At 29.9% G+C, this 22,779-nt stretch overlaps 1 protein-coding gene across 2 annotated transcripts in view; it reads right to left on the bottom strand.

Annotated features, from left to right (window-relative positions):
* LOC126838872 (regulating synaptic membrane exocytosis protein 1) overlaps window positions 1-22,779 on the bottom strand; it is a 94,519-nt gene that overhangs the window by 16,407 nt on the left and 55,333 nt on the right. For both annotated transcript variants that reach the window (XM_050573650.1, XM_050573640.1), the window contains exons 6-12: window positions 13,710-13,979; window positions 10,950-11,139; window positions 9,487-9,669; window positions 7,533-7,673; window positions 4,970-5,027; window positions 4,631-4,869; window positions 4,391-4,456 (exon numbers count right to left, since the gene is read on the bottom strand). In XM_050573650.1, the coding sequence (XP_050429607.1) occupies window positions 4,391-4,456; window positions 4,631-4,869; window positions 4,970-5,027; window positions 7,533-7,673; window positions 9,487-9,669; window positions 10,950-11,139; window positions 13,710-13,979 (1,147 nt within the window). The remainder of the gene's footprint in view (window positions 1-4,390; window positions 4,457-4,630; window positions 4,870-4,969; window positions 5,028-7,532; window positions 7,674-9,486; window positions 9,670-10,949; window positions 11,140-13,709; window positions 13,980-22,779) is intronic.

Below are 22,779 nucleotides of genomic sequence, written 5' to 3' on the forward strand. Positions count from 1 at the left end.
TTATTTATTTTATGTATAAATTATAGTGACTAAAATGCGTATTTACAGACTTGATACATTGTGGGTTTACGGTTAAAAAGAGATGGGAGTGACTAAAACGACATTAAGGTTCGTTTCGAACATAAGTTAGGGTAAAACAATATTATCTTCTCCACTAGATACTATGATACGAATTTTCAACTTAGCAAGTGCGCATTTACACTTTTTAGTTTATCGAGAAATCTAGAAATTGTCCGTTGTTTTTGGGTGTATTTCATGAATGACGCAATATTAAATTAATTGCTATGGTTTTTTGTGTGATTAGTTATGTGTGTATATTTACTTAAACAATACACATATGACTGCATAATTAGTGTCGGTATCAGGTATGTGCAAATATTTGATGGGGGGAAAAAAAGTAGTTCCGGCATGGCTTGTAAAATAACATTTTAAACATAAAACGGCATGCTGAGTAAGTCATTTAACGTAGATTAGCGTTTTCCGACCGGTCTTTGTGGGTAGTCAGCTTAAGTAGTTCTATACTATTATACTATAATATTATACGCGCCCAGGAACTGCAAGTTAATCCGGATTTTTTCGGGTGGAAGACATTTTAAAAGTAGTATCTAATTCTGGGATTATGAAAAAAAAAAGTCATAAGCGATTCATCAAAGTAGCGTTTTATATGAAATTGAACTTAATGATATTATTCATTTTAAATACCTGCTACGATAAATTAGAAATTATTTGTTTTTTACAAGCCTCGTAGGCACAGAGAGAATCATAAAATACTGCTGTTGATGTGTTTTACCACTTTCTGCCGGCATTTGTGCGATTTTTAGCTTAAAAATAATACCCACCCCATTGTTTTATTCAGCTGACTATAACAATACCATAAATTCAATTGTAGGGCGAAACTGAAAACGAGATTGCGTGAGAAGACCCGATCTCCGACCACCGAGGGTATGTGATATATAATATAAAAATACATTTTTTTTTATTTTCAACCTTATTCTGACAGAATAGTCGGCGCTGGATTGTTTTTTTTTTCCTAATGACCTACAGTTTTATCATAATAATATTACATTACCCGTACACTATGTCACAGTTAACATTAATAATTTAACCGTGCTACACGCCAAAGTTTACCGCAGTCTGATCTTGAGAGTATTTTCACCAGAAGTGTATCGATTTCACGCCAATTAACGTATAATTTCATTTATAATGACCTGGATTTTATATAATCGAAATTGCCATCGATGCACCGCTTCGTCTACCGTAAAAATCTTAGCCTTGTTATGTAAGGCTATAAAGTTTGAAACAGCCCAGCAAAGGACCAAAATAATGTCAACAACGTAAAACAACACTCGATCAAGGAGTCTGTACAGTGAAAAAGTGTTGTCTCACAGCGCCAAAACCGTAAATAGCAGCCAACCAAATACCCGGGTCGTTCTTGAAACCGCATTAACATGGTTGGAGACTTTTTTGGGCGGGGTGCTTGTTGTTCTAAAAACCTTAAAACTTAAAATTAGTGTTATATTTAATTTTACTTCTACAAATCTCTCATTAAAAAATAAATGTATGTGTTTTTAAAAGCAACCGATTTTAAGTTTTAAAGTGTTTTAGTATCCTAAACTCTACCCTTGTGGGGCCAAGTGTTGTAATAACAATGGCGTCCACGTGTCCTGTTGGAAAGGATGACTCAGACTACACTGAACTGGTAAACATAAAAACTTGCCAAGATCAGTGGTTCTCCTCCAAATACTTTTTTGACTAATTCGAGTTGATAAAACACTTTTTACGCAATGACAAAATAACTTCAATCAAAAAGTTGAAGTAAAATCAATAACATTATAATGTATTCAGAGAATTATTTAAAATGTGTATTAACGATAATTTTATAAAGGCGTAAATGAAGGACCTTAGGTACCCGAGCCTTGCATAGTGTCAGCTGCAGTATAAATAATTTAGTTATTATAAATAATAAATAAAGAACACAACCGTGGGTCGCTAGCATTACTATGATTACTTAAGTGTCATCGAGTCGATTCTGTTTTAATTTTATTATTATTTTTATATCTATATTTTGACTTTTGTCAAAAACAAAAAAGAAATTAATAATATATTAAACATTTTATGATTGAAAATAATAAATAATACATTTTAAATAACACCAATTCTTTTATGATAACAGGTATATTATAATATAGTTTTCATTCAAAATAATAGGAAATAAAATAAAATATTAAGAGTACTTGAACTTATTATAACTCATTATTATATTAAATATCCATAAAAATAGCTACGCCTATTAAAAAATTGCCACCTATTGAATTTGTATAATAGCCCATTTTACTCCAAGAGAAAACTTTTTTGTAATAACATTAGTTAAGTGTTTATTTGTAACTATCATTAAACAACACCGCCTCAGCCTCATATACATATCACAAACACACAAATAAAGTAGGTACGTCTAAATATCTATCAATAAAAATATATTAAAATATTTTAATAAAAGTGTAATAGTTGACGAATTTTGTGCCATACTAAGACTAACTGAGCGAATACAACCAGTTAAAAATAATTAACTTTTTTCATCACAGAAGAAAGTATTCTCTAGTAATATAATTTTATTTAAATGCACTTTTTATTTAGCACTCAATTATTTATTTTTCAATATATTTATTGCATACTGAAGTATAGATCAAACATAAACTGTGTACCCGTGTGTCAATGTTATGGCAAAAAATCAATTTCATATTTATATAGAATTATTATATAAATTTAGTTTGCAATATTACTAAAAAAATATATTTCTTTAACTGATTTTTCCTTTTGCCGCCAAATACAATTTCTATAAATAAGTATTATTCATTTGTTATTCAATTTTAAATTCTAACCGTGAACTCAGTTTATTAATAAATTCGAAGTGAAATGACATAAGTATTTATACTTTGTACATTAAAAAACTTTAAGAAACAGTAAACTATATATTCGTTTGATATTATGCTGTATATTAATTATCCTGTTGTGAGTCTATTTATGTCAATTGACAAACCTTTAAATGCACATTTCTATTTTCAATAAACTTGCGTTTTAGGTACATTATGGTTACATTTATTAAAAAAATTACTGTCGACATTTTTAAGTTACGTAGAACATCAGTTGTTCATTAAGTACTGTAAAGTGTAAACGAAAAAATGTCCATTTTCGTGTCAATGACTCACAAGCGAAAAGGTAGATAAGTCACGATGTTATAGTAAGAATGCAAGACTTGACCTCAAAAATATCAAGTCGGTAAGATTTTTACTTAGAAGATTATTTGAATAATTAACAGTGTCGACGATAAACCAATACTACAATATTATCATACTGGAAAATCCAGTAAAGCCTAATTGTCATTTTGGTAGTTAAAAATATCGACTGGTTAATTAATTATGATTTTAATTTTTAATCGTTACACTGACTGTAAGTTACACATTCATACTGCAAAGTACACTACAAAAATAAAAATTAACAACCATTAATAATGTGCATAATAAGTATGCAAAAAATAAGGGTAATTTCTTTCATTTTGGTACTTGATTTAATTGGACACTCAATTAAGCCGAAAGCAAGTACATTGTTGTTCAAGTTCATAGAGTGTAAAGAGTTTCCCTTACAAGTTTTTTTTCACAAACAATTATTTTAACACATTTTAATATTGTTGTCTCTTAGTAAACGTTAAATTAAGTGTTTCTACCGGTTCAAAATTAATTTAAAGTTAAAATTAGATGGTTAGAAAATTGTTTAAAGAAAACAAATTAAGTAGTTAATTTTGATCCATGCAATAATGATGAATACAATTGCCTTTCAATTCTTTATTTTTTTTTAGCTTCGATGCGTAACATTGATGTGTGTTTATGTACTTTTTTAGTGAACTAACGATATTTTCTGGGACACTGCATAGATTTTTTCATAGAGTAACTCTATAGATCAGAAATCGTACTTGAAAGGTACTTTATTGGGTTAAAAATGTAAAAAGGTCACGGAAAAGGCCCTTTCAAAATCGATCACAAGAGCACCCACTAAATTTATATATTCATCAATTGAAATATTATACGACTTGCTATTCATTTTATTAGTACTAAATGTGAATGGAATATTCGTTAGATAATGTACCATTGATAAAAGAAGAAGAACAAAAAAAAAATGTGTCATAAACCCTTTCCTTTAGAAGGGGTGGACATTTTTTCTTTATTGTTTTTTTTTCGAGCTCAGTTTTAGAATTTAAATACCATAAACTTGGAATCAAGTATACACAATTTATTTAATTATTTGCCAATTTTGTAAGGTCCATGTTTCGTTACTAAAGCTCGTCTACATTAAATTACATATTTTATTAGGTAAATAGCAAATATTTATATCTTACTTCGGTGGGCTTTGTCCGTCAAATCTCGTTTCAATATCACTTTACGCTTGGAACCAGAACGAGCACCTATTAACAAAACCGTATAGATACATGTATTCATTGGATATAACATATAATATTGTTGTTTATGCAATATCAAGACCCCAATTTAATACAACAGTTGCTTTTCGAGGAATAGATGTATAGCATATTTTACTGGTTTCTACACTAGAGTCCAAAAAAGTAGTTTCCCATACTTACCCATCATGTTTGGATCGAAGTCGACGTCGTGTATGACTATCTTTATGTCTTCGCCTGCCACAGATGTTTGTCTGCGCATTGTGTCGTTCTGATCTTGTTCTTGGCTAACTGTTACCGGCTGTTGGACTTGCTGGGACTGCTGTTGTGTCTGTTGACCGTCGGCGACACTTCGACCGGAAAAAGAATTGCGGCCTCCACTCCTAGATTCAACGGCCGACCTCAAACCACTGATGTCCGGTCTGTGGAACAACACGTTGGTTTATCATATAGTTGAGTTTAATAATAATATTAATTAGTGATTATCGTTGCGCATAAACTCAGAACAGAGCAGTTACTTACAACTGCGAACCACGTCTTCGAGGTCTCCAATCTTCGTCGCAAAGGGTTTGAGGCAGTTCTGTAATAAATGAAAACACAACGTATTTCAAGCAAAACGTTTGTCGGGTTCGCTAAATATTTTTGATACAATATTTTTTCATGAGTGTTACATTACATTTCCTTTTATTACTAACTGTACAATATTAATTCAACGTCCGAATAAACGCATGTAACTTTGTATACAACGTTTAAATAAAAAGATATTTAACTTTCAACAACAATATGATACTTTATCCAAAGAATTACTTGCTCGAGTACCTCATATTGTATTTTGCATATTATAATTATGTACAATATATACAACCAGAACCAGACGTTAAAATAAAAAAAAAACCACTCAATTTTCATAATAAAATATATCGGATCAATACGCTTACGAAACCAATACGACTTGATGTGCGATGAAGCGTGAGAAGTCTAGTGAAGCCTAAAATTAAACGGCCTTCCTATATTTTTTTTCTAAAAAGCAAGCGTAACAACAAAATGTGAATGTAAAAAAAATATTATGTACACAAGTTTTTTTCATTTTCGACCCACAAAAGAAAAGCATTATATTTTACTCAAGTACAAACAGTTGATTAGTCATTTCAAAACTTATTCTTTAGGAAAACGATTAAAATATTATTATCTCCAAATACCCACCATTATTACTAGTTAATTTTATTTTTATAAAAACAAATACACCTATTTATAAATATTTGTCTAAATTTCATTCTTGTAGTATTTTTACTAAAATACAAACGAAGGGAGGAGTTATTATAATCTTAGAAAATATTATGAAACTAAATTTTACTAAGAAAAATTTACTTGCTTTAATATATTTATAATTATTTTATTTTTTTTAGTCACTCTCTAAAACTATAAAATATTCTTGAAAAAATTACAATAATGGAATCGATTATTTTTCATTGAACTCTTTAAATGTAGGCATTTATAAAATATAAACTGTGAACGGTTTTAATGTACATTTGAAGCTCTAATGATATTCTGATGAAAGTATATTGGAAAACTTGTTATTTCTTTTTTGTTTAACCATTTATATTAACTCAAACTTTTGTATTATATAATAATTTTTTTTTTTGCTGCAATGTAGAGCTGAGTTTTGTTTTAACTTTGTATTGCATTAAAAGTCTCGTCACCTGTCAACAACGACTTGGCGTTAGCCTTTAATTTAAAGAACAAAAAAAAAATCGCTATACTTGTACCCGAAACCTGATTTTTGGCCCCTAAGAAAAACAACCCTGTTGTTTAGCATGGATCGCATTACAATATGATATCGAGTATAATATATTTTAGTTCAAGACACAATGTAATAAGTATTTGACAGCCTACACTCTATTATTAAGTATAATTTTTTTTATTTTAGTCGAATTCCTGTGTGTATTTATTAGAATATTTCCATATAATTATAAAAATAATAGTGACGCTAAAATAAATTGGTGAAATATAATATATATGAAACATAATATGGTTTTGCTTTTAATTTCGCAACAATTTCCTTTATTTTATGACGCGCACAAAATAATTTATCATTATTTTCCATGCAACAGACAATGAAAAGGAACGGGTCAAAAATATAAAAAGTTGTTTTAAACCTTAAACACGAGAGTACCCGGCTAATTGAAAAGTCGTGACTAAAAGCCTAAATTTCACGTTGGGATTTGTTTATTTATAGTTTACTGGCCGATTATGCGAGTTAGCCGGATAAACTTTGAAACTAGGGTCAAAATTGTTAGGCACCCTACATGTATCTAAATAATAAGAATAACAAGAAGAGCGTGATTGCGTTCCATTGTTTGGTCAGTAGAGTAACCGAAAACCAGATTTTCAGAAATATAGTGTGATCAGGACGTGTAAGCGTTGGGTCTTGTACCAAAGTTACGGTATTTTAATATTGTCTTGTAGTGATCGTCCTAAACTTGTAGTTACTATATACACATGCATATTTCAACTAAGTACCCTATTTATAGTTGATGATGTTACTATGACTTTCCATTTGAACTTGGTTTGGGTATTAAATAAATCGATCAACACATTTTTCTTAGCATTACACAATTACTTTTGGTACTTACTATTAGATTAAATAAAAAACTGAACAAATAATTGCGGTTGTATTTTTTTTATTACAACAGGTTTCGGGGTGTTAATTGAACGTTTGCCAACATTACATTTTTAATCCTTACACGATGGCCGCATTTATACAACGTGTCGTTGAAATTCAAATATGCACTTTTATTATGTTCATATTATTATTATACGATCATAACGCCATCTCATCGAGTAAGTCGATGTAATTAGCAACGTTGAAAAGGGTCTGGCATGTTTTGTGCACAGAAAAGTTACGGGGCTTATATTATCCGGCACATTTGCATAAGTCCAATAATCACGGTAAAGTCATTCTCTACGACGACACTGTGTCTCTCACTTCACTCTCATCACTCTGCACACACTTGACATACCTCTGCCAAAAGTCGTTTGCAATATTATTATGATAACGCTATAGAATTATTACAGGCCACGTTACCTTTTTGCTGCTGCACGCTACTGCCGCCGTCGTCGTCGGGCTGTACTCGGAAACTAGACCTCCGACTTGATGGCAACGAGCCCTGATCCAAGCGGTTTTGGTATACATCATAAGCGGATGCCCTTCTTGGCAACTGAGCAGCTGTAAACGCACAAAACGTATGTGATAATTAACCAAAAAAAAAACCGAATCGACTAACATTAAGAGGACGTCACTCGGCCCATTTCTATAGAGTTAAGTAAAGAGGCGATTTTTCACAAAATCTTAATGTTGACCTTGAACTATATTATAGTATACAGTACTTATTAAAACAGCAACGAGGATAGTTTATTGATTGCCATTTTTTTTTATTGTCAAACTATCATAGTTACGACTATAAGATAAATTACAATTTTTTTTCCATCAAAACTGCTTTGCCCGGGACAAGTATGCGACCAGGCCAAGATAACATATGTTCACAATGTATGAAAAAAAACTTTATCTGTGGGGGAACGTTTTCATTTTTTTTATTTCTATACTTAATACTTTTTTATAAATAAATGAAAGAAGAGAAACAAACGAATCTTCTAGAATAATTTTGATTGTGCTTAAGTTATCAAAAAACCAAAAACGTTACCCCATACTAGATAGAGTTCTTCTCTATCCATTGTAAAAATTATATACGGTTACTAAAAATACCGCCTTCACATTCTTGTCCCTGCAAAACCATTTTTCACAGAAAAATTAGGGGTGTGTAGCGTCCTCTTAGAACTCATAACAAATCAATATTATAATATTTCCCAAGTTCATGTAAAAAATATCAGTTTGTGTTGTACCTAATCACAGTTTTTATTTGTAAATGATTTTGGTTATACTTAGAATTTGCTTCTTTATACGTCTTAGTGATTAACTTAATTCTGGAGACAAATTGGATAACATTTTACCCAGTAATATTTACCCTATTTGACTTTTATATTGTGCAACTTACGTTTTATAATAACTTCAACCGTAATAAAGATATAAGTATATTATATAACCTAGTTATTGTATAACCTACAATTCAATAATGTCGAATGACGACCAAATGATTTTGTCCTGGATGAATACTGTAATATAATAATGAAAAATTGCAAGCTTAAAACAATTAAAAACTCTGAAACACCTCCTTAACGTCAGAATTAGGTCATTTTATTAGAAGAAATAGAAAAAAAATTTCGAAAATATTAATTCATAATAACAATGTGTAGATTATATTGTTGTGAACGTAATAATATAATAATATGAATTAAATAATGAGAATAATATAATAACAATAAATTTAAATAATGTTGTAATGTACTTATATTTTTTAATCTATGCTATAAAAAATAAAAATAAATTTAAAAAAAACATTATTTTTTGAGAAAAAATTTATAATTTTATTTAAGTTTTTTAATGGAATAATTCATTTTATAATTGTACTTCGTTTTCTCTAAATGATTAGGTTATAAGGCCTTAGTCGCCTACAGGGAGGATGGTATTCTCAACTGTAAGTTGATTTGTTTTTAACGATTCCAATATAACGGTATTACATAATATACGACATGTGTACGATATACATATATATTTCTTAAAAAATATATTAAGAAACTGTTATATATATATATATATATTATTTAAATGTGTAGTAACAACGTCGTTAAATAGTTCTAGTAATGTCTTGAAAAGTACCCAAAGTTATAAACATATCGATACCACATGGTGCTAACAATAACCAGAAAGTTATGAGACTAAAAAGCGGAGAAACTTTATGAGAAAATCAATTTCCGATTTAACTTTTGGAAAGAAAGAAAAATAATATTTTACAAATTGCAAAACATTTTTTGTAACACACTAAAAAAAACATTTCGAAATGTGTAGACGTGTATAGTATATTATAGAAATATAAAGTATATTAATAGCTAGTAGCTAATATTGAATAATAAAATAAACATACCTTGAAGGTCTGCTGTCAAATTCGATGTAACACCCTGTGGTCCTTGCCCGGTACCGGATTTAATGTCGTCATCATAGCTGTGCTGTTTTTGCACCCTAGATTTCCTTCTTACTCTCTGCACAGCACCACGAGCTCCTCTCCTCCATCGGGTTTCTGCGTCTTCCGGGTCGTCGGTAGAATCATCTGGAAGATATTATAACTTATAAATTAAAACAGAAACACAATAAAAGCAAAACGCACATTTAATAATATTATCAAAAAAAATATTTCGTTAACGCAGCAAAACTGGATAGCTTGAAACATTTGAGCATAACTCGGCGCACAGGTTTTTTAAAGCTCTTTGTTAGATATACAATTTAAGTAATGACATTAAAATGCAGGGTTGCCAATAACCCTTTGTTTGGAAAAAACCGACACGGTCAGGTTTTTTTTTAGTACGAATAAACCTCATAAAATCCATTTTTTCGCGAAAATACCGAACATTTCCCGGGCTTAAGCAAAAAAACTTGTTGGTTTTTTTGCCAACTGTAAAATGTGTTCCCTAATTACCCTTAGTGCGTTAAATCATTCCAGTTTATATTCAAATAAAAATAAAGAGGTTTAAAACGTGTACCCCAAATTAAGAGCTCAGTGCTTCAGTTCCCACATTAAAATCTTTTTCAAAATTTAAACACATGTTTTCCCTTTTAAACAAGCTCAAAACATAAAACGATAATAAATAATGTTTTTTATAACATTTTATATATTACTAGTATAATTATTGTATTACATAATTATTTCTATTGTAGAATTATAAAATTAATAATCTTTTATTGTTATTACATTTTTTTAAGTATCAAATTAAAAACAAATGTACAAATCGTACTCAGTAAAATTAATTAATTTAGTGAACATTTTTGTTTTCAAAGTTTCTATAAACATCTGTATGTTTTTTACAATATACTTTTTTATCAATTTTTTAAAAGTTCTGATGTTACTTTTTATTTAAACTCCAAACCTATAAACTACACCGACAACAGTTTTGTGGGAAATTGACATTTTACTACGGTAAAAGAAATTGTAAAATTGATGAGTCCAACAAAAGAATGGATTATAATAATACAATAGAAACTGTATTAAATTCAACAGAAATGCACTGGTATAATGTATTTCATTTGAAAAAAAAATGAAATAAATAATTTAATAACCGCTACACTAGGAAATAATCGTATTTCCTGCCGTTTATAGTTACAGTTTTTATAATACGCATTTATGTTAACACAAATGATAATATAAAATAAAAAAATCGAATTTTATAATAATGTTTCTTTTAATTGAATTTCGATAATTCCTTCATCGATATTATTAATGTAATAACAGAGGCATGAGGTTCCGTTATAATTTGACGGCAAGATAATTTAATAATCTTTTCCCGGCGAAGAATTAGATTAACGGGTTTTAATGAAATAAACTTAATACTGTACCGGTGGCCATGGATATCTTAGATTCTCGGCGCGATTCGTTGAACCGAAATACATTTGGTTGTGTCTGATTTGTACTTTGTCCGACTACCGCGCCGGCAGACCCTCGTTTTTGTCTTAGACCAGTGTCTCTGTTCCACAGTTTATCGTCTGTTATTCGACTTCTATCTCCTACCTTAAGGGCAGCTGCAGCCTGGAAACAAAAAAAAAAAATTTCCATTTTTTTTTTGTATTCTTCACGCTATAATTATTAAAATCTTATTTTCTTATTATTATGTGTATTGTAGCAATAAGGAATTAATAATTTTTAGTTTATTGTCTCAATGACAAAACATGTATATTATGAATGCAATATTATATAAAAACAAAAATTATGAGATTTTCTTACAGTTCATACATTATAATTTTTTTCTCTCCTGAGGAGGATGATTTTTAGTTCAAATGTGTTTAGAAACCCGAAATTTAGCAAACTATACTTGTTTATAAACAATTAGGACACAAATATATTATAATGTAAACAAACAAATATACTCAAATAAGCGTATCGAAATGTGATTAATTTTTTAATTAAAATTAAACAAACAATTTTTCTTAGTTTTAGTATAATTTTCAAAAATGTAATTTAAACTGATCGTACTATTATATTAATCACAATTAATTTAAACGCACTACGGTTAACATATCGATCAAAAGAATTAACAGTATTAATTTAGGAATAAATGATAACATTCACAATACCATTTTAAACAAAGCTTTGCACACCGAATTAGTTCAGTACATCAATTCTAAATAATATAAGCTTTGAGTTTATATGACTGTTTTAGTCGAGCTTATACTATATGTGTTTGTATTAGAAGTAGCTACGCAGTAAGCTACCAGGGAAATACGATTAGATGTTAGTAATTACTATTTTCATAGTATAGTCGAGTTTAAATTGTTTTTTGTGTTTAAAAACTACGCAGCTTTTTCCTTTAACGAATAGCTGATTTTTGTTTCATTAAAAAAAAAAATAATAATTACACTTTTAAAAATGAGCACAGTTATATGAAAAAATAAATTGAAATGTAGAAACTTATGAATGCATTAAAACTTTCGTGGATTGATATATCAATTACTCGAAACTTACTCAATTGATGTAGAAACTTGCCAACTGTGTTCACCTTATGTTATATTAGTCGACATTTTCTTAACATTAAATTTTTGATATTATTAATCTAAACTTTATTTATCATAAATAAGGGTTTGAAGTACAATAAGCACAAAATTTCTCATACTGATTTGTAATTAAACAATTATATTAAATATAAATATGACTGGTGTACACTAGGCTAGGAGCGACTACCAATCTTTCCATAGACTTTAAATCCTACTCCGGTCAATAAAAGCCATACGCAATAATAACTAGGCTACGTTAAAAAGGTTATACACTTGCGACCTCACAATGACACATCCTTTACAATATGTCTCCCCTTTGACAAAACTTAAGTAAACAGAATGAGACTTCCGGTAAAAGCAGTTACTCAACCATCATTTCATTCGGTTGCTCAGTCAGTCAGAATGAGTTGTGCGTTATTTCTTTCATATATTATTTGATCAGTTTTCAGAGTATTTTTTCTACAAGAGTTCTGTAGCCAGCAGGGCGATCATTTTTATGCCAGTCCTACTCCTCGCGTATTCGTGATTCTTATTTAATATATCATTCGACACCAATCATGTTTCTTTAAATCTTGTCTAATTGTTTATATAGTGCTATCATCTAAATTAAAAGCTATTAAAGCTGCATCGGAAATTTGGTAAAGTCCTATATTTATATTATATACTATATTGCTGGAATGTTGTGCGGATTAATACTAGTCCAGAAGCTATCCTTCGCTAATCAGTCTGCATTAACAAAGCGATAATTGTCAATTACTCAATAAATACATTCGTAACTAACTGAGATTTTTATTTTGAAACGATCCACATCCATTGCTCTTAACAGGACGACATAGTCAAAAATGTAAATTATATGTATATTTATATATTTATTTTACCAAGAGTTAAAAATATTAAATTAATCTAACCGCCAAGAAGCGCAAAATCGAGATTGTCACTGGACCAGAAAAGGGTACATGGAAATTAATTACACCAAAAATATGTAGGTAGCAAAAAAATATTTCAAAAAGGGTGATCCATTATACACCCGTATATCCAATTAAATTTGTATTTTTATTTTCCATTAAAAATGGCTCTCAGCGTGTGGCTTATTGTTACTTTAATTTTGTTTCTAAATTAGTTTCTTTTCCATTACATCAGAATATAATACTAACTGTTTAACTAATAGTGTTAGACTTATTATACATGTTAACTACAATATCTTTAAAAGTATTTTCAATGAGTTGAACATATTGTTAACTATACACAGATAAAAAAAATGGCGTATCCCAATACCCAAGGTGACGGAAATTAACATAATACACTATTTATTTTTTAGTCTACTACAAAAGGTTTTTGTATTAATTTTATTTTCCACAATAATAATAATTATTATTTCGACTGAATAACAAGTCGAAAACCCAATTAATACCGCGTTTTCGGTGTCGTACAAATTGTTTTTAGTCGTTAAACTGGAATTCTTCTCGACCCGATCTAGTACGCATATTGGTCGAGTTTATTATTGCGAACGGTGCGTTTAATGGTGTTTACTCTTAACTACCACACAAACGAGTGGAAGTGTTGCCGGGACATTGTTGTGTTTGCCGAAATAATTATAACGGTGTTTACCTTTTCCATGTCCTTTAACGTGGACGGGGAGACGTCCGAGTGTCGCCTAAGTTCGGGCGACCGCGGTGGAGCCAACCCCGAACCCAGCGACCCGTTTCCGGATCCGCCACTTCCCGAGTTCCTTCCGATTTTGACGTCCGAATGCCGCCGCTGTAAGGTATCCACTATGGGCACGTCCAGCAAGCTATCTGTGGAATTTTGCGCCAGCACGGGTTGTAGTATAGATGAACTCTGTTGTTTTCGACGGCAAATACTGCAGCACCACGTGTTCTGCAACAATAATGTCAAAATTCAAACTGTTACAACTATGTGTACAAGACACCTATACGCAAAATAATATGCTGGTCATTTGAGAAATTGTGTCGTTCATTGTAAAAGTGAATTATCTTCTTGTCACTGAATTTTGAAATAACCAGCCTTCTAAGAATTAATGTGTAGCAAAACAAATACAAATCTTCATATTCAGTGTGTTCAATTAATTTTTTTTTTTTGCATTTGTTGTAGTTGCTTCTTTTTTATAACGAGAGACATGACTAAATGTGACGCCATTAAGCAATAGTATGTATATTATACAAATTTGGATTTACACCACTTTTACAATTAACGACCCAATTGTTCAATCACAAACGTGCCAATCACTTATAATATTAAAATGAACAATAACTCTACTAATGTCGTCCAAGACCAAAATATTACACGATGTAAAACGAAATAATGTAAAAATTCAAATCTTTTCAATCCTATCCCATACGAATAAAATATTTCAAAATAAAAATCCAAAATTTAATTATTAAAGATGTATGAAGGTACACTAATAAAATTGCATTATTCACAGTGTAAGATACTAGTTTTAATGAACTATTCTTAAGTATGTGGAAATAATAATATGTATATCAACTCAATGTTTACAACTCATTTTGCTACATTCTTGAAAACTTACCACAAAAAAAGCAACTAAAATCAAATTGAAGTTTTTAGTTAATAGTTAGAAACAGTACGTTCAATTATTACACTATTAAAGTTTAATGAAAGTTGTGGTATTCTTTTGTAATCACTCTGTATGTGTCATTATTGTAAACCTTAAACGTCAACGGAAAGTGTTCAAGTATATTATCATGTTATCAAAATAACTAGGTCATAGTTTTCCGGTATTGTAACTTGAATATAGCAATTTTTATAAAATAATAAATGGTTGGTAAGTTGGTTTTAGAAAAATTGAACCGATTAGGATAACGATAAGTAGTTAATTTTTTGGCTGTGTTTAAAACACAATAACGAATACGGTGTACTTAAATAAATATTAATGTCCCGAACACAAGCAGTGTAAGTTATAGTACTTGAATTAACCCCCTAAGTAGGTCAAATTAATTAGGGTTTTCGCAACATACAAAAATAACTTTATAAAATAGAAATACAAATAATATGGTGTTTTGTTCTTTTTTGTAACAGAGTAATAATATATCACACATTTTTTTTTTGTTAAGTATTTCCAAACTAAATAGTTTTTTTTTATCATACTTTTTTTAATTAAAAAGATTTTAAAGACCAGTCAATTTATCGCATTTTCTCAAGTGTAATATAAAACCGTAAATTATGTATTTATTTTTGCAATACTTGTTTTTAATAATTAATAATGAGTATATAAGTATGTAAAGTTTTCAATTTTCTAGATACATAACATCAAGATTTCATAGATAATGAAGTCACGCATGTAGCTAAATTGCCTACTCTAATCGCCGTCTTACAGAACAACAATTAATATTTTAAGTACCATCCCGTTTTAATTTTGCTCGTCAACCGTTAATATTATATTATTATAGAACAATAAAACCAAAACTCTATATATTAGTCTATTTTATAATAACTAAGATGTACTGATAAAATACAAGTCAGCATAAAACCTAGGGGTCTATACATATGACAGGTCATAACAGGTTATTGACCGATATCATACCAGACAGTGTAATACTTTTAATAATTATTGCGTTAAAAATTGATATGTAATAACTAACAAACAATAAAAAAAAAAAAAATTAAAAAATCAAAGACTGTAGCTTATAGTAAACTGTTTTTTTACCGACTAGTTAATTTATCTTAAAAATATTACTAAGGTTGAAAAGTAATTGTATTCTCGTCCTCTTAACATTCCACCGAGTTTTTAATTATTATAATGAATACAAATGTCAGTTTAACGTCGACCACCACCGCGAGGACACTGCTACTGTTATGTACTTAGTTAATGAGTATTTTACAGCAATTGTCGGTGTGCTCTATATACCGTCTATAGTTTTATTATGAACAAAACAGCTCCCCCTACAAAGTAAATAAGTATAAAGTAGTTATTATAAAGATGAATTTTAGCATTCAAGTATAAAAATCTAATAAATTATATTAAGATAAACTTTTTTTGTAAAAAAAAAAAAAAATTTATAGCATAGACTTTATAGTTTTGCACGGAAAATGTAATACAAATTTTAACATAACATAACATATTTATGTTTTTAAAAAAAACTTGATAACAATTAATTTCGTATTTCAATCATGTTAACACTTATATAAAAACATTCAATTATTAGGTTCACATAAATGGACCGTTACATCCAGTGAGTTGTTATTTCAGAATTTAGTACCTGGTTTTATAGGCCAATTATGTTTTATTATTTTTGATTTTCTGTTTAATAACTCTTTATTTGTCGAGGGTGCGCCGCCTTAAATCATAATGCACGCAGAGCCAGGTTAAGTACTTTAGGGGCCATAAGAAAATGATTCACATGGGCTTAATTGATGACCAATATAATATAACACCAATAAATTAAGATTTTTCTATTACATTGTATCTAAATTTTGTCCCGTGTTAGAGGGAACTTCAATTTAAAAAATATCATGTTTCATAATTTGATTTATGAATATAGATAATATTTATTACAAAATCATGTCGAATTTAAAAAATGTTTTCAGTCTAATAAATGAGTAAATTATATGTTAATTGTTAACACATTTATACTTATTATATATTCAGTCACTGTCATCGTTTCAACAGTGGTAAACTTGTTTATCCTCTTCGTCCATACATAACTCTTTTTTCCTAGCTTTTTAATTTGCAAAAGTTCATACAGAGTTTAAACTAGACTCAAATAATTCCAAGGCTCAAAATATCGTGGTAATCGAAAAAAAAATCGTGTACGCAGACATGTGTTTTCCTGTCACCACCGTGATTTGTGAGTAATAATAAATATTACCATATCGTTGTCAAATTATTATTTTTGTTGTTACTATTATTTGTATTATTATTATTATTATTATTACTATTATTGCATTGTACGCGCACGGCAATGGCGATGACGGTCGGAAGAGATAAGCGCAACAGGGAACCAACTGCTGCGGTGTCTTTGAGTGAAAAACAAATTAAGACAAATCGTGAGACGAAAAACGAGGGCAATTCGAAAAGTGGGGTGGGGGGGGGGAGAGAGGTGGAGTTGTTATGGTAGTCTGCGGTGGTTAGTGAAATGAGTTATTGCCCAAATGGGAAGAAGACACGAGGAACGGCGGTTAAATAAATTACCGGCAGACAGTGCCGCCGGAGCAAATGCAAAAGCTGAGGAGGAGGAAGAGTGCTTGGGCTGGTAAGTTGCGGGCGACCGGGTGTAGTAGTAAGTATACTGCGGATAAATCGTTAGAGGCCTTTGTGTGTGTGTGTGCTTCTTTTGTGTACGGGTATGCACATGGAATAGGCAACTCGAAGCACACACACACGTGGTGCACGTCATCGAAATCTAATTGCAGTATATGGCTTGTCGCTCGGCTCGTTACCGCCGCACCGCCACCAACACAGAATCTCGTTAATTTTCTTGTCGATTCCGCATTGGGGTGGGTGTGTGTATACGAGGGGCGCCGAAAACGGTAGCACGGTAGCCGTGAAGCCGAGTTGAAAATTTCAATATAATGCTTATCCGGTTATTATTAAAAAAAACCGTGTTGTCCCGCGTCAAAATTAGGATCGAAAATTACACACACACACACACAAGTTCTAAAAATAAAATACGCTCCGTTCTTAAACCGGAATATAATAAATAATCCGAAAAAAGTGAATTTTAAGCTTATGCATTTTTAATGAAAATATGAAAGCATCTTAAATATTTAATGGCGTATGTCTCGGTTTGCGAGGGAAAAAAAAATTATTTTCCCCTTTATTCTTATAATATTATGTATATTCCAAGGGTGCCTTTAAGTTTTGCAATAGAGAGAGGCCAATCTTTGACACGGCTCCAGTATCTTTGTTTTAACCCAGTTTTTGGGTTTACATCAATATTGTGTAACTCGACTAAGCCTTGGAAGTAGGTTAGATGTTTGCCTACCATCTAGACGTGCTAAACTTTTCTTTAGGCAAAAAAACTGAATAATCATCTAACTCTTATGTAAAACTACTTATCTCTAAATTTTACTCTCGAACATGCATAACTAACTTGAAATCAAATTATCATAAGACTTTTAATTATGTAGGATTTCTTAAGTACTTAGTAGGTACTATAAATAATGGGTACCAATAGATAAATTATATTGATGTTACTTATATTAGTGGTATATTTTTTAAAACGGTCTGAAACATCGTAGAAATGTAATAAAATATCAATACAGTTATAATACAATTTATATGATAACTGAATGGTTGTTATTTTACATATAAGTCATAAAGGTAAACTACTAAAAAAAAAATATAATTTGATTGGTTTGACTTTAAAAATACCTGAAATAAAAGAACGTTTATTGCAAAAAAACACCATTTAAAATTTTTTTTGACAAGTGATTTTGGATTTGTACCTCTAATTTGTAAAACACAATAAAAATTGACTAAAATTCGCTAAAGTTCGATTAATATAGATACTATTTACAATGTAATACATCAATAAAGCTAATATTAAACGAACATCATAATGTCAGTTAATGCGTTCACATTATTTGAAAATCTATAAACGATAATAAAGTAACTATTATATTTATGAATGAATAATTTATTCCACTAAACATTATAAAAGTTTGACAACAAATTAAGAAAGCTGTTTGGAATACCCAATTTAATTAAATATGGTGTGAACTGTTTGAGTTTTGTTTAATATATTTTATTAAAAGCAAATACCTAAAATTTTAATAAATTATTTTGATTTCATTATTTTAGCATATTTCTACACAAAAAATTGCTCCATTAAAATCAAAAATGTGTTTTTTTTATTGAGTCCTGAGCAATTTATAATCTGTAATCCGAACGATGTGGTTAATCGACCCATAGTTGACAATGTAAATAAAATTCTGTAATATTACTTTACTTGGTATATCAGTGATTTATTATTCGTAATATGAAATTTTAACATTATAATAGATTGTACACAAATTAATCGATAATAGGCATAAGACTGAAGGTTAGTTTGTTCGAACCGAATACTGTGGTACAATAATTATTGTGTGTGGTTAGCATTGCCTTTTTACAGGTATAGCCGAACAATTTATAGATCCCAATTATTTTTAGAAGAGGCAATTCTTAATTTTTTTTACTACAAAAATACTTTATAATGTTATTTAGAGCGTTTTATTTGGTGTTAGAAAAAAATCCAATACTAAGACAAATAGTAAAATTATGTATTATGTCTATTATACACAAAATAAAACGAATAATTTATAGCGACAAACATTTCACTATAATCATCTATGAAGACATGAAATGATTTTAAATTTGCACTTAACTATTATACTAGTTATGTATAATATCAGTTAACTCTATTGACGAAATTTTACAATAGTTTGCATGATCATACTGTGATAAAAATAATAAATGATGTTTCAGCAAAGTAGTGGTTTAATGGAAAGGAATATAAAATATGTTCTTTGTGAACAATAATGTAATGTGTGATTGGTAGTAGGCGTACCGCGACTTGCGTTTAAAAGGTAAGGATTTTGCTAGAGTATTGACAATTGGCGTGGGTAATCCTCCGGGAAAAGGCAAACGGCTTAATGTTGTACATGAATCGGAATCAAAGATGGTTTTTTCGAAAGCGGATTGATATGTTTTGAATGGAAGTCTAATAATGCCGATTATCGTCGTTAGATGAATGGTAACACATTTTTGGAGTGGCTTACAAACAATTCGACGTACACGAAACCGATTCTGTAGCTGTAGCTGGAGACCTTTATAATATTTTATTTCAAAAATCAACTTCACCTTGCGCACAAAGATGATATTGCAGTTATTTAAATACAACAATGCCGCGTTTAATCATTGCGCGTTGGTATAATAAAAAAAACCCATGCTAGAAGATTATCAAAGGACAAGAGACCAGAAAAAAACAAGAAAAAAGGTTAAAAAAATGCAATGGAAGACCGAACAACATGAGGCCTAGAATTAATTTCCAGACTGTACATTCGATCTGTGCAGTAGTAAATGTAAAAAAAGAAATATTAGCACAATACCCTGTTATTACTAGTAACACAACACGGCCAAGATATATGTAATATATATTTATTTTAAAATATTTATCTATAATAGCGTCACGAATAAACAATGGAAAAAGTTAGCTTTACGGAATTGCGTAACGAGTCACGCTAGGGATTGTTCGGTTTAATAGAAAATCGCAATAAATGTTATGTGTAAAAGAAAACAGTTGATATAAGAAACCATTACAGCTACAGTTTCACAGACTCGAGATGAATTCTACAAAAACCGTATGCTCGACAAACTACCGCGAATTGAAAAATATACAAGTGTAATATTATTTATAGTATTAGTCAAATAATGCCGACTGCTGCTATGTATAAGACTCGCGCAGTTCTTTACTAATACACTTTAAGTGTATGTGTTAAGTATCGACCCGTAAGCGTTCTTGATTGCAAGTCCTGTTGAACAACGCTAGACTTGTACGTTTACGTCTCATTTGTCTTACAGAAGTTATACATTGCGAAGTTAAGATTTATAATAGTTTGCGTATGGCGTACCTAATCTACATTTGAATAAGAATAAAATATATGTTTTCACCGAATAGATAACATGCTATGAAAATAGTTACATTATCATTTATCAGTATAACCGTAATATTATTATAATATGCATACGGACAGAATGCTGTCTACCATGCAAATCTTAAGATCACCGATATGCCTATATACTCTGGATCAAATATCGTGTGATGGGCAATCTTTTCAGAGGCCGTACAAGGTTAACGGAAAAGGGTGACAGCCATTTATACTGTTTGGTATCTGTTGCTTTTAAAAAGGGTTTTTGAAGATTTCACGACACACAATGCCCGTTTCTCCATCAGCCCGACATCGATATGTACAAAAGCTAACCCGCCATTGTGCGGACAACGAGCCTATATTTTTTTTCCAACTTAATTTCTGAACAGGCTGATATAAAGTGCGTCGTTTTCCCTGTTTATCTCACTACCATGCACTCTGCTATCCATTGCGCTCACACACACACATAAGTCCTAACCCGTCAAACACAATGGACACCAAGTCTTTGAATTGAAAGAGAACGAGTGTGTACCCCGACTACCGAGAGAATTTTTCATCTCGTGTCTCAACCAGTATTCAGGTTAGGCTTCTTTGTGAGTTCTTACAACCGACATCACATAGTACTTTATATATTTCCAGATAAAAAAAATTCCTATTCAAAAATCGATCGTAGTCACAGTAAAAACGTAGACGACGTATGAATTAATTATTAAATTGGTATGAATTTTATATTGTTAAAAACAAAAATCATAACCAAATTTCGGTTGAAAAAAAATTATCTAATAATAATACGAACGATTTTAATATAAATTGAAATATATGTATTACACCTACATGATATGTAATTGCAATTTGTTGTATTTATGCAGTAAAAATATATTTTATTTATATAAATAGTTGAAATGTATGTTTTTCTTCTGCATCATATCTACTATTTTTCCACAATTATTAAAACTTTCAACGATTTATTGTATGAACTTCGTAACTAGTAAAATATTCTATTCTTTATGTTAAAAACAAACTTTAAATTAAAACCGAATAGAAAATATACATGGGCAGTTAAAACTCAAAACTTTTTTTTTTATAAACAAAAAAATTAAAAAATGAACTTTTAAGGATTTAGAGTAAACAATACGCAACTATTGCGTAGTCTTTAAAGGCTTCGGTAAAAATAAAACTGTACACTATTAAACGACTAACGAAATACATCAGAAAGCTCAAGATTTCCTTGTTAATAAACAAAAATAATATTACTAGGTAAATTAGTAGGTAATTGAAGATTTTTAAAAACTTTTAGATTTGTACTAAATTGTATCACACAAAACAAATTGTTTGTTTAATCGAAAAAAACGGTGTATAACTACCGTCAAAATGTCCTCTTGTATCTTATCGGATAAATATAATACAGTACATAACAGAAATAAGATAAATATTTTTTTAGATATTATATTTCTACATCATTTTAACATTAAAATTAACTTTGTTAAAAAGGTAACTGAAAAATTAGAAATAAATATAGGAGTTATTGATTAACATAAAGACAAGAATTATTTTTGTGATGATATAGATCGGAGTAAAGGGTTGATTTATAAACGCTTATCAAACATAAATAGTTCATGTTGAAATGCACACAAGAGTTTGACACAATATCTGGATAATAATATTTGTACAAGGCCTTTATTATAATATGTTATAGTTTATACTTCGGCAGTGACGTTTGGTATGCAATACATTTGTATACAACCTGCTACTTTACAGTAGTAAACACACGTCACATGTGAGTACTTCAAGAAACCTGTCAGCAGATTTTGAAACAATGTATAGTGTACGGATTCACCATATGACAAAGCACACCTGCTAAAAATAATAAACTACCATTTCATTAGTGAAATACCTTTTTCTAGTCTATATCTGAATTGAAATATTCTCTATGTTGAATTATACACACAAATACTTTAAAAACAATCCAGTCAAAGTGTAAAAGATGAAGTAATTATTCCGAATACAAATTTATTTTAGTTTTTTTATTTAACAAATAATTAGTAATTTATTTATTATATTTTTATGAGTA

The sequence above is a fragment of the Adelges cooleyi genome, unplaced genomic scaffold, assembly GCF_023614345.1.
Source record: "Adelges cooleyi isolate 19-005CV unplaced genomic scaffold, UGA_ACOO_1.1 ACOO_flye_CR_arks_rails_tigmint_CR_PRNA_108, whole genome shotgun sequence".
Classification (NCBI taxonomy): Eukaryota; Metazoa; Arthropoda; class Insecta; order Hemiptera; family Adelgidae; genus Adelges; species Adelges cooleyi.